Source organism: Melozone crissalis, unplaced genomic scaffold (genome assembly GCF_028551555.1).
Source record: "Melozone crissalis strain CALT ecotype California unplaced genomic scaffold, PUWL_Pcris_2 ptg000027l_1, whole genome shotgun sequence".
In the NCBI taxonomy this organism is placed as follows: domain Eukaryota; kingdom Metazoa; phylum Chordata; class Aves; order Passeriformes; family Passerellidae; genus Melozone; species Melozone crissalis.
Genome location: NW_026535805.1, coordinates 30,987,302 through 31,003,670, shown reverse-complemented (window position 1 = coordinate 31,003,670; position 16,369 = coordinate 30,987,302). Strand labels below are relative to the sequence as shown.

The window sequence follows — 16,369 nt, the reverse complement described above, 5'->3', positions numbered from 1 at the left end:
AATGACATAGTCAAGAGAAAGTCTGACAAATGAAGATCATCTGTTAGCATAAAGAAGTGACAATTCATAGCAACATAATATGAATCCCATTAGCTCACTTGCTCCCACAGGATAGAAGGAAAAGCAGCATAAAACTCCCCACAACTATCTAAGCCAGCCTACACCAATAATTTACATTTTGAGACACCCTACAAGCAGTCAGACCTTACACTTGGTAGAATTTAGAAAGGTAGCTTCTACCCCATGTGAAGGTTACTACCAAACCAAGAGATGTTATATCATGGAAACAATGACACCTGTTCCTTAACTGATAAAATTTGGTTGGTGTCCAGTTCAATGAATGGGGCTGGGCACTTGCTTGTGTAAGCTCTATAAATACACAAAGCAAAGGAACTTGGAAGGGAGCCCTGGAAGGCTGATATCTTGTACACAGAAAAAAGCCAAAGCAGAGGTTTACAGGTATCTCACAATCCAATTGTCCAAGAATTATTCTAGTACTTAGAAACCCTATGTCATCTACACCAGGTGATTTAATTCCTTACCAATGTTTGAAAGCTACAATTTCAACTACCTGTCCTCTTTACACTTTGTATGACTGTAGAATACAGAGTGCCTACTTGGGGCTTGAATCCAATACTACAGTGAATCAGTAGTTGCCTATTCCTTCCTCCTTCTCTAAAGAAGGGAAGTCAGTGGATACACTGTAATTTGTGACAGTGGCTCAGGTGCACTTTATGAATGCCAAAACTACAGACTTTGCAAGTAAAAACTTGTAAGCCTTATTTCTTACTCAGTAAGTAGATTACTGGGGTCCTTTTTGTGTGTCTCTTGTACAATATAAAACCAGGTATACAAAAGTTAACAGACTGAAATTCAGTATCTGATTCTACAGTGGTGAAGAATATGGGTAAATGAAAATATTATCAGTACAAAAAAGAATTTATACCAGGCTACTGTTGCAGCATATACTGCTTTGAGATGGCCACGATACACAGAGTATCATCATACAATTCTAGAAGGCTTCAACCCATACAGAGTAACACCTTACCACATCAGAAGGCTTCAAGTACCCACTCATACAGAGTAAGACCACATCACTTCAGAAGGCTGCAAGCATTGACTCTTCTTGTTGTTTAACCCAACCTTTTATGCCCTCATGTTGATGCACTGCACCTGTGTGCCCTCTGTTCCCTTTGGTGGTTGGTCAGTGCCCCTGGGCACTCCAGGTCTCATTGCCTCCAATGCTGCTCACCTGCTCCTCACAGCCGGGGCCCATTGGGGATGAGGCTTGGTGCAGCCCCACTCCCAGTTACCACAAACTCCGTGCCTGCAGGCTACAATTCTCTTTACTTCAGATACTTTTCCTGTGATACAGTAAGCTAGTTTGACTGTAGCCATTTTATGGATTATAACTCTTTTACTCTACTTCCACTGACCAAACACAAACATTCTTTGTAACAAACTGAGCGAGCTGGGGGTAGGTGGAGGGTGGGATGAGATGACCAACACAGTAAAGGAAAAAAACACAGGCAGAGGGAGAGACAGATGTCTTGCGCCTTATTTTTTTCTCCATTATGAAATCCACTTAATCTACATTTATAGCATATAATCTTGTAAAGATCTCGCTTGTTTCAGGCAACCAAAAAAGGAAGAAAAAAAGCACAGGCACAGTGGCTTTGTAGCTCGCCTTTCAGTCTAGAGAAAAGCACAGCATAAAGATTTTAAGCATTAAGTCTTTAGATTACACTTCAGAAATGGGCTTTATTTACAGCTAGACAAAGCCCTAGATTTCTAGGTTTTCCTTAGAAACTCATCTGATTGTTTACCTCGGGAGAGCAATAAATTTCAAGGTTAATTTTTTCTTATACCAGTCAATGCAAGATTGACCAATACAGACCTTTTTCCCTCCAAATTAACCAAAGCACAGTTTCAACTGAACAAATAAATCTGTGACTCATGAAAGGGGTAATGTAGTCATAAGGACTGCAAAAATGGATGAAAAGAGGACAGCACTGTGTCAGAAGAGACAATGGTAGGAAGCTGTTAGCTGATCCCCAGCTAGAGTCCAGACAGAATTTTACAAGTGGAGTTATGTCTAATTATGAGTTTAACCAGACACAATTATTTTTTATCTCTGTAGGATCCCACTCACAGATAACTCTAATACACCTGCACACATTGGCAGATGTGTGGTTTGGAAGGCCTGTCTCACAAAAAGCATCACCAACTCTGTCCAGTTCTAAATATGAAACTTGAATATGCAAGAGAAGACTGAGGTCAATATTCTTCTATGGTACCTGACCTGAAATACACTGAAATACCTGACCTGAAATACAATGAAAATTGTCGTATATCCTGGACTTTCATTAGAATGTTAAAAAGTTACTTAAAAGGTTAAGATGTAAACCTATTCCTGGCACAGCCTGATTTAGAGAGCAAGGGGGAGTCTTAACTTACAAATTCTCTTAAAGATCCACAGTGACATTCACAGAGCTCAATTTAACAACACAAGTTTAACACCTCAGTTTCCAAGATGATCATATTGTGTGCTTCAAGGAAGTTCACTATTTGCATCAAGCTTTTACAGATACCAAAATGACAGCTCTGTTTTACAAGGCACTGAACTTTATATACAGTGAGAAAACCTGTCCCAAAATCCTCACCAACTACAATTAAAAAACCCCTTGACATTCTTTGTTATGGAAATGAAAGAGATTAAAAGTCAGCACTGAGGTCTTTGGAAACAGGTGAAGCCTCATTTTTCAAGGGACTGACTTCACCAGGTAAGTAATACTGCTAATCTGGATCATATTTACATGTTTAAGCAGGAGAACACGCGAGAATCTGGTACATACCTCTGGTAGGTCCACGCAAATGTTATGCAAACACTGCAGTCAGTATTTAGAGGTTTGTGTCTTCTGTGGAAAATCCCATTTCTATGAGTATACTGGAAGTCCTAGGAAAGGGCAGACTTTGTTCTCAGCTAAGATACTGTCTTTCAAAAGTGTTTTGATAGAAGGCAAAACCATGACAGTACTATGAAAACAAGCTTATTGTGCTTTGATAAGAGACTAGCACTGCAGATGTACAAGCTACACCCTCAGCAGGAAAAGAAAAAAATTCATTTAATGAGAAGTCTCTTAAGATGTCTGAAAGAAAAACCTTTGTCAAAGATACTAAATATTGCAAAAAATGAAAAAAAGCATTAAATTTAGTCTCTGTGTTTGATACTATGTAAAACTGGAAGAGTTCATTTTACTACTGACACTGACTATGTATGGTTCAACCCTCCAATTTCAAGAGGTGCTTTAATATGACTCATGCCAGATTTTAATGTAATGTATCCAGAGCTCTAGGTGCTATTGCTCCAGGGCAGTCAGGAGAGCACCTAGAACCAGATTTTCTGGCATCCTATGCTGTTATATGAGTATAAAACAAGGTAAGCCAGAACTAAAGAGTCATGCAGTGCTTGATAAGAAGCTATGCTTTTGGTTAGGAATTCAAAACCCACATATTTATAAATAAACAATGAAACCATCATATTTATATAAATAAGCCTGATGCCTTAAGATTTTAGCCTTTCTGTTTTTCAAATCATGTACTGCATTAGTGCATAACTCTAAACTTCATATAAAGTGTTAACTACTGTCTTCACATTTTGGTCAGACAAAGCAGTTCCTCGAGGCCTAAAACTCAAGGACACCCTACAGCCTCAGGCTTGAAAATTATAAAGAAAAGTGAATTGGGAGTGTGTGGACTGGGGGAATATGACTTCATTACCTGAAGCTGTAATTGGAGCATTAATCCCCTGAATTGCAAGTAGACCAAACTTTTATCTGTCAAATTTGTGACCATCGCCCCCAGCCTTGGGGAGGCTTCGTCTGCCCTCAATGTACCTAAAGGCCCTTCATTAAATATATCCACTTTTATCCTTTTAACTTTGTTGGCCCTCTTTTTCTAGGTAAGCCTGAAAAAGGCATCAAGCCAAAAACATGAAGAGGCTGGGAACTCTCTCATAACTGACCTTTTTCAGTTTGCCTTTCTGTCTTCACATTCATTGACAACTATTCTTCCCACGTCTAGTTAATTAAAATGGGAGCTATGAATGTAAACACTATGTGCTTCCACAGTTTGTAGCACAGATCCATCATTTATCAGAGTGAATAGCAGCTTCTTGTGCAGTCACATTGTGTCATATAATATCAAAATTATCTGAAGCTGATGAGGAAATTGGAATGTTGCTGTCCTCAGAGTTCCTGGAGTGTCTGTACAGCATGATCCCCAGTACACTGTAAAATAATTTAGGCTGGAAGGGATCCATGGAGGTCATCTGGTCCCACACACCACACATAGCAGGACCAGCTTCGAAGGTGGATCAGGTTGCTTAGGGTTATTTGAGTTCCCAGTATGTTCAAGGATGGAGATGTCACAGTTTCTGTGTAAACTGCTTGATCAATCTTATCTAAAGCAGACCTCACCATCTATTCCATTTCTCTTGCTGCAAACTGAGGGAAGTAGCCTGTTGCTCACGCATACACATTTGCCCACCTATTAAACACAAAATTGTGTTTAACACCAACTGCACAACTGAAGTTGCTTTTGTAATACCTTCAGAAATTAATGTTATATAAAAGCACATCCATACCCAATGCCAAAAGGCTTAAAATTCATCTTGCCTACCTTCAGCAGTCTGAAAGTTAGCCTAGATGTCTTTTCCAAACTATCTACTGTCAAAAAGGCAGGGTAGAGTGTTCTTGCATATCTAAAGATGAAGCTTCACAAAAGTTCCATTTCTCTCCACACTTTTTCTAACTCAGACCAGGCACCTAATAACTAGCCTGCCTACCACAATTTAAGGTATTTTGTATATTTAAATTGATGCATCTTTAAGGAGAAGAACTAGAAAAAAGATCAGGGTGAGACAATGCATAGGGACACCAAATAATTACGAAGTGCTCAGCAGTGTAACCAATTAAGTTTTGAAAATTCTGTAGCAAATGCTTTTCTTGTTTTTTCAAACAGAGCACTAACTTAGTCACAGCTTCAAGTGAAAAAATGTACAGCAAGTTTGAGTCTTTAACTGATCACCAGACCAACACACATACAAAAAGCATAATTTAATTATCATCTTTTTGCCATGAGTAAGCATTAACAATGAAATATTTAACTGTCAAAAGTCTTTATGAATATCTAAAGGCCTAATACAAATATCCAAACTATTAGTAAACATTTGTAATTTGAAGTGTTAACAATAAGACATTTAATAACTCTGCATTAAATCTAACAAGCCTTTTCTAGAAGAATATTAATTTACAATCATTCTTTCTAGCAACTCTTTGTACAATAAAAAAAATTAGATTTGTATTTTTTTGCTTCCCTTTCCCACCCAACCACCCACATAGTTTTGTTCTCAGACTGAGCTAATAGCCGATCAAGCCTGATGGTAAAAATCCTCTCAACCAAGGGTCCAAGATCTCGGTTTCAGCATTCAGCTCAAATTCTCTTTGGGAAAAAAAAAAAATCCATATTTGTATAATGTGCAAAGTGCAACTTTTATCCAGTGCCATCAGAAGTGTGTGCTGCTATGAATATTACCAAAGAAGAAATCAGTAAAAATTAAGACTTCTCAATTTACGATTGCTCTCTTATGGACAAATGTTAGATGATGTCTATAGGAATGACAGATCAAGTGGATTTTATCCTGGTGCTTACTGGGTCAGGTACTTTCCAATTTCATTAGGTCAAACCAATGTTTTTACTCAAGTTCTTCAGTTTCCTCTGTGAAAAGGTCAGCCAAATCTGCCACTGTCAACACTGAGGCTTCTGACTGTTTCATGGAAGAGCTCGTGTGGCTGTGGGAAAAAATTGCATGTGGGAATCAGAGAAAGAATCAGTGTAAGAAATGAGCTGAGTGCACTGAAGACAGAGCACACAGTTCAGTGTCAATACCTGCCCAGCTTTGAAGCTCAGCAGGAAAGCACACCTTCTGTCCAGGAAGCACATACACTCATCAGCTACTGCTCCTGCACATTCTAAGTAAGATAAAAAGTCCATCTACTGTCCCCAGTGTGGTCAACACCGAACACTGCAAAGGCAGCAGAACATGGGATTACCCACCTTGACCTCTTAACATTTAAGGGATTTGCCTGAGCTTCCAAGCATGAGGTTTAATATCACTTTCAAAACATTAGTCCTCATGGGATCATTCAACCGCTGTACATTTATCCAAATTTTATGTGCAAAAGTAATGCTAATTAATGGATAAGGAGAATAAATCATTCTGAAGAACTAAAACTGAAATCTTCCATAACTACAGCTAAAGATGTGCATCTAATTTTTAGTTTCATGATCTGTAACAGGGAAAATCTCCTTAAACAAAGGCCTCCTCCTAGATCTGTCATATGTATACCATCTGGTTAAAAGGTACAAGCCTCTTACACTGTCTGCATAATAAGGAATGTAAATAGCATTTTTGGTCCCACTCCAATCCATCACTGCTTATAGATTTTGGAAAGATAAACCACAGTGAGAACTGCTTTCTGTGTCTGCACATCAGCCTCATGTATGACTGACTTAGCATCTGGGCAATGCTTGCATGGACTGTGAAACCAAGAAGTGTGACACAGCACCATCAGATGAGATTTGTAGGATTAAAAAGATAAAATAACAAAAGAAAGAACCCATGTCCTGTGTTAGAGTTTATAACATATTGTTGCTCTAGTGGCAGGCTTAGTGTTACTCCATCAATTGCAATGTTTTTATACCAATGAACATAGGTAAACTGAAAAGATAAATCATACCATAATACATAATTTATTACTTGGGTTTTTATGAAATAAAATACACAAAACATAACCAACATATTTCCCAGAGAATTAAAATACCTTAAGCTGCAAGTTGCTGGAGGCAAGTTAAAACTTTTGAAGTTTTAAAACTGTTTTGCCAATCAAAATAGTTTGAAGAACAGTTAAAATTTATATATAAGATGTACATTCCTAACCATAATAAAAGTATGGTGGAGAACCACCTTTTCATTTTCAGTGCAATAATGACATTTAAAAAAAATTCCACACATACCTTCTATCTACAGTTTTCAGCATAGTCTGCATTCTCTCTTCTATTGTTGCTTTTATCAGGAACCTATGAACAATCGTAGATCTGAATGTGTTTGAAAAAAAGAAAATGCCACCATAAGCGAGCAGAAGTTTTACTGTTACTGCCAAAGTTTATAACTATATTTTGTCTCATACTAATTCTATTAAAAGTGTTGAAAATATGCCCCTGGTTTTTAAGAAATGAATGTTAGAAGTGATTAGCAACTTCCATTGACATTTCAGAGTGCTTAGTGCTTCCCTGGAAACACACTTTCACTTTACGGATCACACACTAAATGAATGTAAGCTGTATTAACTAAAATGCTAATGTAGATACAAGGCAAAGTTCTGCTCTCTGTGTCCTTAACAGAAACATTCCTCCAGAGACAAAAGTAAAAAGAGTTTTGCCCACTGGTTATATACAATGTTCATACTTCATTGTCACTAATTATTCCAAGACACAAGAGATCAATGTGATGGAAAATTAAACTTAATACCCTGAGTTTTAATAATACTATTTTTGAAGACAGCAAAATATAGCAATTTTTTTAAAAGAAGTCAGTAACTGTAGTCAGGTAAACACTGGTAAAATATAAACCCCAAAATGTCAATAAACACACCACAAAATGAAAATTCCATTTATGAAATAATTTTTCATTCCACTTAGGAAATAAAATTTCAAAAAAGAAAGCAGTAATTTAGAAAAGTGACAGGCACCAGAAAGTGAAATAGAAAACAGTCAGATCCAAAGATAAAAATGAAAAAGCACCCCATGCTCTCCAGTATAAACATTTTTCAAGGTAAGAACACTTGAAAATGCTTAGATGATTTTCAGGTCTTAGGTTGAAACTTTGGCAGGCAACATTTCACAGAAGAATGAAGGAGGAATGCTTTTGGATTCACAGGCAAAGGTCTACCCCCAAAAAAGAGAAGTAAATAAGAACTGAACTGGTAAGAGTTGCACCAGTGACACTAAACAAGAGTATTCCCTAATGCTCGGTGCACTTGGAACACAGCCCTTCTTAAAAATAAGCCTAGCTGAAATCTTAATTCTTAAAAAGTACAATGTATCTTGGTGATTTTATTGCAAGGTTTTTGCCGCACCTTTCGTGCCAGCATCATGTAGAATTGCACCGTGGGCTGCTGCAATCAATCTTTCCCTCACAGTTATAATTCTATGCCCTCACAGTTAATTCAAAATCTTTACCAACACACAAATATCCACCTGTTCATAAACATTCTTTCATATACATGCTCCTTCATGTCCACCTCTCTCTTTGCTTTCATTTCCAGAACACAACCCCCACTATTATTCTACAGTATTGTTATTCCAGAATTGACTGCAGTTTTCTTTCTTCCCCATGTACTGGGCTTTAAATTTTTTTTTATAAAGTCACGAGACCTTAGAAAAAACACGTACATCTCATAGTTGAGGACAAACTTTCTAAAACCTTTTTCAAGTGTTCAGTACTACCTATGTCAGAGCAACAACACTGAAACAAACAAGAGACATACAAACTCATTAATTTCTTCAAAAAGACAGGGTAAGGGCAGAACTGTGATTTATAAACTTGCCAGTTCTAATGAGAATGTGCTACAACTTTCTTTTTGGGAAAAAACCCAACTAAAAAAAGCCCCAAACCAAGGAAACAAAAAAGCCCCAACAATTTATGCAGCTCCTAATCTGGAGCTGAGAATGACCAGTTAGAAAGAGCCTCTCAAGGAATCTCAGAAAGGCCATGCCTGAACGTAGCCATATATGACATAAATTATGAGTTACTCGGACCTGCAAAGCTAAGACATTTCTGGACATTTTTGCAAGCAGAAGTCCAAAGTTAAAAACTAAGGCATCAATGGCACATATAAAATAGGGCAGCAGCTGAACAAGGTTTTTTCAGATCTATTCTGGACCATATCTAAAGACTTGAACACAACTGTACATCTTACTTTGTTTGGCCAATACGATGCACTCTGCCAATAGCCTGTAGCTCGTGTGCTGGATTCAGAATGGGCTCCACGAGCAGAACATGAGTTGCTTCGATGATGTTCAGTCCATTGGAACCAGTGTGAAGAGGCAGCAGCAAAATATTGATGTTGGGATCATATTTAAATGCAGACAGGTTTTCCTAAAAGGCAAACATCACAGCAGTGTGACAGAAGCTCCAATGCAGTGCATGGGGGACAAGACTGTATTTTCAACAAATTATAGCAGCTAATACAGGCTCCAGATGGACAATCTTTGCAGGTCTGTCATCCCAGAACAGATACATGACAGTCTGGAAGGCATGAACTTCTTGCAACACTGATCAGTGTGTCACATCCTTAACTTCCATGCCAATGCATCTTTCTCAAAAGTGAATGTACTGTTTATCTCCAAATGCCTTAAACTAGGACTTTTTGAGATTATAATTTTTAGAATTAATAAATTGGAGATCAAAATTTCTGCCATACAAATTTGCTGCTTTTTTAGTTTCTGAAATGAAGCAATGAAGTAAAAAGGATCAGATTACCTTTTATGAACTATGATTTTCCCACTGAAAATAATTTAAGAAAAATATCCTTTATGTACCTGAAATTTACTAATTCCATTGATCTGAGAAAAAACCATGTTGTTGTCATACAAAGCTTTTGAAATTATATCCAACACATCTTGCCACTGTGAAAAAAAAAACAAAACAAAACCACACAACACAGTAAAAGTAACTCAACATTACAAACAGCAATGACAACTAAAAAATAATAATTAGCTTCTCTAACAAAAAGTAGATTTACAAACTTTTCAAACTGCTAGGATTTGCAATTATTTTAAAAAAATTGTGCGCTAGAAACTAAATCTTTCATAAAACTGAGTTATTAGAAAGATAACTTGAATGAAAAAAATTGGTAGCCATTGAAAAAACAGTTTTACAATGTATCAAAAACATCTGGACATCACATTTAAAATTATCTAGAATTTCTACTGCTTCCATACAAATCTAAGTGTTTGCCCTTTAAAGAAACAAGCTTTCACATCTGCTGACTATGATCATTATTCTTGTTCCAGTTACAAGACTTGCCCTACAAATCCTCAAAACAATCAAGTGGTTGTACTGAGTGATTCAACATTTTGGTAGCTAAACTAGCTCCTGAAAAGATTATGAATGCTTTAAACTCAAAAGACACATGCAAAGACAAGACAGAAAATGGTGATTAATACCGTTGAGAAAACTAAGGACTTAGCCCCTGGATCTTTAAATTGAATTTTCTTCAGTGTTCGGACCACAGCTTCCACTTTGGTGGAGTGACTTCCCTTTGAAAAGTCAAAGAAGCACATTAGTAAAGCAGGATAGTAAAAAACTCCTTCCACATTCATTGCTTTATTAAATGATGTTATATTAGGTCTCTTACACATCTTACATAAAGTTAACAATGATCAGCCTTGAGGAAGGGCAGGTGAAATAGCACTGAACTACTTTACCTCTCCCTTATAACACACTGCATTAGGATCAGCAGAGTGTACCAGCATGAGCAGCACATGGAGAATGAAGTGCCATACAGACACACCCTCTGCTTCTGCATGAGGCAAAACAGATGGCCCAGGCGGTGCAGTGGCACCAAACGTGCCCATTAGGCCTCCTGCAGTTTAACTTTGTGGCACAGTCTCCAGTGAATCTTTCAAATGCACATTAAAATTTCCCTACATTCACACCTTTTGAAAATGGACCAAGGAAAAAAAACTACCTGAATGCTACTTATGTTGCTTTTGTTTCTCATTCTGGCAACATCAAACATACATTCAGTACTATGAAGCTTGTTAATTATATTTAAAACAGTATTAAAATTGTAAATATGATTGATTATTGAATGATGATGAGCTGCAATGAAAACATCTTTCTGCATTCAGAACTATTTCAGTGCTTAATGAATCCAATACTTTATTCCTCATCTTGTCCATTTTGATATATGTACTCTTCTCCATCCCCTTAGGTCAGCAAGAGGATACAATGAGATGCAATTCTTTTTCCATCTCCTTCAATATGTACTTTCTATTTCAGCAATTTTACCTCATGTCTTTTCTAAAGAAGCCTTTACTTTCTTACTACACACAAAGTCATTTCAAACTGTGCTAGATTCAGCAGGACAAATACTGTTTTATTTCTGTCTGCACCTGTCTTTTGAACATTGAATTAACTATGTTGGCTTACTACAATGACAGATCAAATTTACTGAAGTCATGCTGTGTGCAGAATTGGCTGGGGAGGATGTCAGCAGTCTCAGCACAAGCTGGGAACCAGTGCTGGGCTCCTTGATCACTCACACATTAGGCAGCTAACATGTGAAAGACTTTCTGCAGACTGTTTTACCAAAGGCTGCAGTAAGCTGTGCCATTTTATTACTCAGGGTCCTCCACAGTGATTCCAACTCTATGTCACAGACATAGAAACTAACCAGCTTTCTTCCACGTCATTTCTGCTGCACCTGGTAGACACTGACTGTCCCTCTGACTGTCTGCAAAGTCGCATGGACAATTAGAAATGCTTATGTTGGCAGGTCTGAAAGGATGACACATTTGCAGCCCCATGGCTACTGCCTGCTAATCATAAACACCCACAGTTAGGAGATCTGAGACTAGCCTTTAGGACTTCCTACAGAATTCCAGGGTCATTTATGGCTTTTCCAATACTGTTCATCTCTGATTCAGTGATGACAATCCTGGCTAATATATTCTAGTAGTCTTTTCCTCAGAAACTGTTTTTAGACATTATCACAGATTCTATTTTTCCCTGCTATAGCAGATAGCGGCTTTAGCCACTGTTGTTGATTTTTCCACCCTTCAGATTCCTGTGACTCAGGTGTCACAAAGGTGACTTCATACAGATCACTATGCAGAAAAGAACAGCACAATGCTCAAAGTGGGCACAGTCTTTCTCCTCTATTTTTTAAACAAAATAACTGTATAAAGTTCTTCATCCCTTTGTCTACATTATGTTAAACCATATTATATTTATTGAACTTACAAGTGACTAAAACTTTGGCTCACAGCACACAGAGATCTCAGTTATGTTCTCTATGGAGAGATGAAACTAACAGAAACACTCTTGTTTTTCAGTCTGTCTTAAAAAATGGTATCCTACTCATTACCCCTACACCATGAGGTTGTCATTTTGTTAAATATTCAGATGACTATTTATAAAGAAATTGGCTAGATCAAATTAATTATGGAACAGTTAACATTAGAAGCAAACCTAACAAACAATTACCCTCTAACAAACAATTTCTGTCTTAGATGACAGGCTGGCAACACCCACTGTAATACTGACCAGACACAGGAAGCTTTTACAAAACCAAAACATGCAGGGATGCCAGCAATCTCTCTCTCAGTATAAAATGCTTCCATTTACAGTAGTCCTTCTGCATCTAAGGCATTACCTTAAAATGGTTAGTGTCAGTAAAATAAAGTATTAGAAAGAAAGGCAGGTAGTGAATACTTTAAGAGGGATTGAGAAAGATCTGATTAAAATATGAACACTGAAAAAAATCACAATCACACAATTTTCATATCTATCCTGAAAGATACTGATCTTAACCTCAGTATTCTATAGAAACGATAGTAAGCTTGTAATTCTTTGTAAACTGTCCTTTAAAGGAATATGAGGTAGAATTTTTTATTTTTAACAATGTTGCTTGTTTACATAGTAAATACAGTGAAGCTACAGCGTAAATTTTTAATTTTTTATTAACTAAGAATGATCTTTGGTCAAGCAAAATCACACAGAATTCACATTTTTGGTTTGTTCAAAGTTTTTGATGCAGAAATACTTCAAGAAAACACTACAACTCTTTACACAGGATAGCAGATGACGTGTTCTTTGTGCCTTATTTATGAAGTTTGGTTATTCTGGTTATTTTTTAATGTAATTTATGAAACATATTTGAAATTTTGTTAGAAACAGAGTGATATCTCTAAACTGTATATGGAATTACTATGTAAAAATCCTTGCATCAAGCTGTGTTCTATGAAGTAGCACTTGAAAAATACAGTCTATTTACTCCCCCTGGTGCCACATACTGTCAACTACTTTAATAATTCGAGTTAGGAATCATATCCTCATAAAATGGAATTCCATTTGTCCAGGGAGGTTGAAATATCTATTGTGAATGTGGTGGCATTGTCCTCAATACAGGTAGCAAGCCTAGAAATTGTGCAAGGTTCAAGGAGACTCGCACAGATATCATGGAAGTCTGTCAGCACAACTACACAAATTATTATCTTTTATTATCTTTATTATCTATTATTATCTATTATTATTATTATTATCTTTTATTATCTTTTATTATCTATTATTATCTTTAACTACACAAATCAGATTAAAATTATGACAAGCATTGCAATCATATTTTAATCCAGCTGTATCATAATAATATTTTTATTAAAAGACAGCAGTATCATCTAAACCAAAATATTATCAAATTTTATCTTTGTATTTTAGCCCAGAATCCTCTATTTTTTCCACAATTGCAATAAACACAGGTTTTTGGTTTCTAAATGATAATTCTACAAGACATTTATGCAGTGCAAACATGAACTTATGTACTACCTATATGTCAGCATTGCTAAAGACTCATGGAGATGCTGTCTCTTCAACCCAATGAAATCTCTCCTTTAGTAAAAAATGCAGATACAACAGTGCAATCAGGATTGAATTCTTATATGTTTGTGTCTAGAGGTTTTGTCATTAGGAAAAACTATTTACAAAACTATATAGTACACTTGTCTGCCTAGATGTAGTATGCTACAAACCACAATAAGTATGCACTGCCTAAAGTTTGGGCCACAGAGCTCCTGCACAAACAACTCACCTTTACAGGAATATCATCCTCCTGATTTGCAGCTTCTGCAGTGAAGACATAAGATATTTCTTTATGAGAAGTGGTCTGCCTGCAAATGGCACATTTAATGGAGCTGCGGCGGGTGCCCACGCTGTACTGCTGGATGATGATTGCAATGCACTCATTACAGAAACAGTGTCCACACGTCAGCACTGCCCACTGCGCAGGAAACAAAAACCCAGACACAACATAGCTTCAGTTTGGGGCCAGTGCAAAAGAAAAACAGTGTACTAATCTATGATAAATTATATTTTCATAGAGAAATTCTGTTTTTTTTCATTATATTAATCAGATTAAAGAATAATTTTACAATTGTTGCACTCCAGCTAATAAAAAGCCTGAATTTTAAAGTTTTCCAGCATAGAGACATTCATGATCTAAAGGAAGTCTCTGAATTTATTGTTCATTGTTTGCATTTTCTCAGTTTTGAACTTCAGGAAAGACATTACAATCTTCCATTTCTACGAAAGATGATTCTTAATGCCTTATATGTAAACACAGATTAAGTATTTACATACTTTTTAAAAATTACAAAAATGTTTTGATTTACCTTTTCTATTATTTATCTGTGCATTCATACTAGATTGGTCTTATTTAATAAGTGATAGAAAAAATGCTTTAATTTTTCCCTACTGGTACGTCCAAGGCAGCATCTTTAGATTTAACAAAAAGATTTTAGACAGTGTCTTAATCTCTTTTTGACAGAATGTATGTGAAACAAGACTGCATTGCAGAAGCTGTTCTCCCCTTGTGAGCCTAGAGCATCTACATGTCAGCTGGAACCTTCCATATTATAGAAACAATTTGTAGACCAGTCGTTTTGAAATTCAAAATAACATCTTTTGCTGTACTAGCCTGTTATTTAGGCCATTCCAAGAGGAATAACTAGAAGTTTTCGTGGGACCAAGTAGCAAAGGGATTGACTAAACCACTGATATTAAGCAGGTCTTTTGGGCTTTGTTAGGTTTTTTCAATTGTGCAGAAACACAATGAGAAGTATTTTAAAAGTTCTTTGCAACATGAAAACTGCTATCATCTAAAGAAACAGTCTTGCTGTTAAGAAAAGATAAAGAAAGTTAAGAGATTATTTTCCCTTTCAGTGAGGTCTTCCAGCTCTGAGATAAAGAATAATGGCAGTTAACAGGACTAACAGTTGCTCTCTGTAAAAACCTGTATAACCCCGGGCAGAAGAACACAGAGGGGACTTTGGAAACATGGCAGGACAGCAGTTCATGCTTACACATGTCTATAATGCAAAGAGAAGCTAAACCTCCTTAAAATAGTTGCCCTAAAAGGAAGAGACAATTTAGTTCTATCACAACGAGTCCTTTTATGTTTTTCCCTAATGCATGGTAAGTCAAGTTTAAACTATGGCTTTGTACTTTATGATATAGATTAAGTCTCACTTGAAGTTCAACTCCTGCACTTCAGCAGGGAAAGAAATGCACATTGCCAGTATTTATTCTGTTGGATTTTGCTGCTGTGTGCATATGTAATATCCTTTTCTTTAGAAGAAAAAAATACTACCAATAAGAACAATTACAATAAAATACAATAGTATACAATAGAAGTTCACCTACTTCCTCTTTCTGTTAGCTTATAAATGGGAAATAAATCTTTCTGCCAGAAGTGTAACTTCAGATTGATAAAACAATCATGAACTCACATATTTGGAACACTTAAGCAGATGTCAAAAGCTAAAAGAAGCAGAGGTGCTTGCATCTGAGGAAGATGTTATTTCAGGGGAGAGGTTGGTTGGTACATTACAGAAACAACTCATTTTCCCTGTTTCAATACAACATCCATTTAAAAACAGATCTTGACAATTTGACACACAACTGGCTCAGCTCCAGCTAAAGATGTTCTAAAAGTAAAACCTGCTGAATAAGTATCTTACCTGTCTTCCCAGTTGGCGTGCACAGATTGGACAAGGTTCTGGGTTAACTCCTCCAGTAGTTTTGTCCTGAGACTATAAATTAGAAAAAAAACCAACTTTGTGTTTTGTTATTCTATATTTAAAATAAGCTTCTAGAAAAAATGAATAATGAAACCCTTAGAAACCACATCAAACCAAAACACTGTAAGAGCAAATTTAAAACATATCCATGTACTCAAGTCCACCTTGAGGAGTTAAAAAACATGTAACTTATGGTAAGCAAAAGGAGCACTTTTCATTCTGCAGTCCTTCTGATGGCATCTGCAGCTCTGTAACAGCTCTGAAAAATCCTGGTAAAATACAAGTTTCAAACAAGAAACTCCACATATTTTCTATCAGCTTCACATGGTTGCAAAACCACTTAAATTTTGTTTAACTATGCTTACTTTAACATAAATGCACTGACTCAAACACTGTGATTAAAATAACATAAAATACATGGAGGTTGTCTGTTTTGCTTTTTTTTAAT

At 36.5% G+C, this 16,369-nt stretch overlaps 1 protein-coding gene across 1 annotated transcript in view; it reads right to left on the bottom strand.

Moving 5' to 3' along the window:
• Positions 1 to 5,102: 5,102 nt before the first annotated feature.
• SHPRH (SNF2 histone linker PHD RING helicase) overlaps positions 5,103 to 16,369 on the bottom strand; it is a 48,577-nt gene continuing 37,310 nt past the window's right edge. The window contains exons 24-30 of the mRNA XM_054279695.1: positions 15,862 to 15,933; positions 13,935 to 14,123; positions 10,291 to 10,383; positions 9,664 to 9,750; positions 9,042 to 9,220; positions 7,078 to 7,158; positions 5,103 to 5,852 (exon numbers count right to left, since the gene is read on the bottom strand). Coding sequence (XP_054135670.1) covers positions 5,756 to 5,852; positions 7,078 to 7,158; positions 9,042 to 9,220; positions 9,664 to 9,750; positions 10,291 to 10,383; positions 13,935 to 14,123; positions 15,862 to 15,933 — 798 coding nt within the window. The 3' untranslated portion in view covers positions 5,103 to 5,755. The remainder of the gene's footprint in view (positions 5,853 to 7,077; positions 7,159 to 9,041; positions 9,221 to 9,663; positions 9,751 to 10,290; positions 10,384 to 13,934; positions 14,124 to 15,861; positions 15,934 to 16,369) is intronic.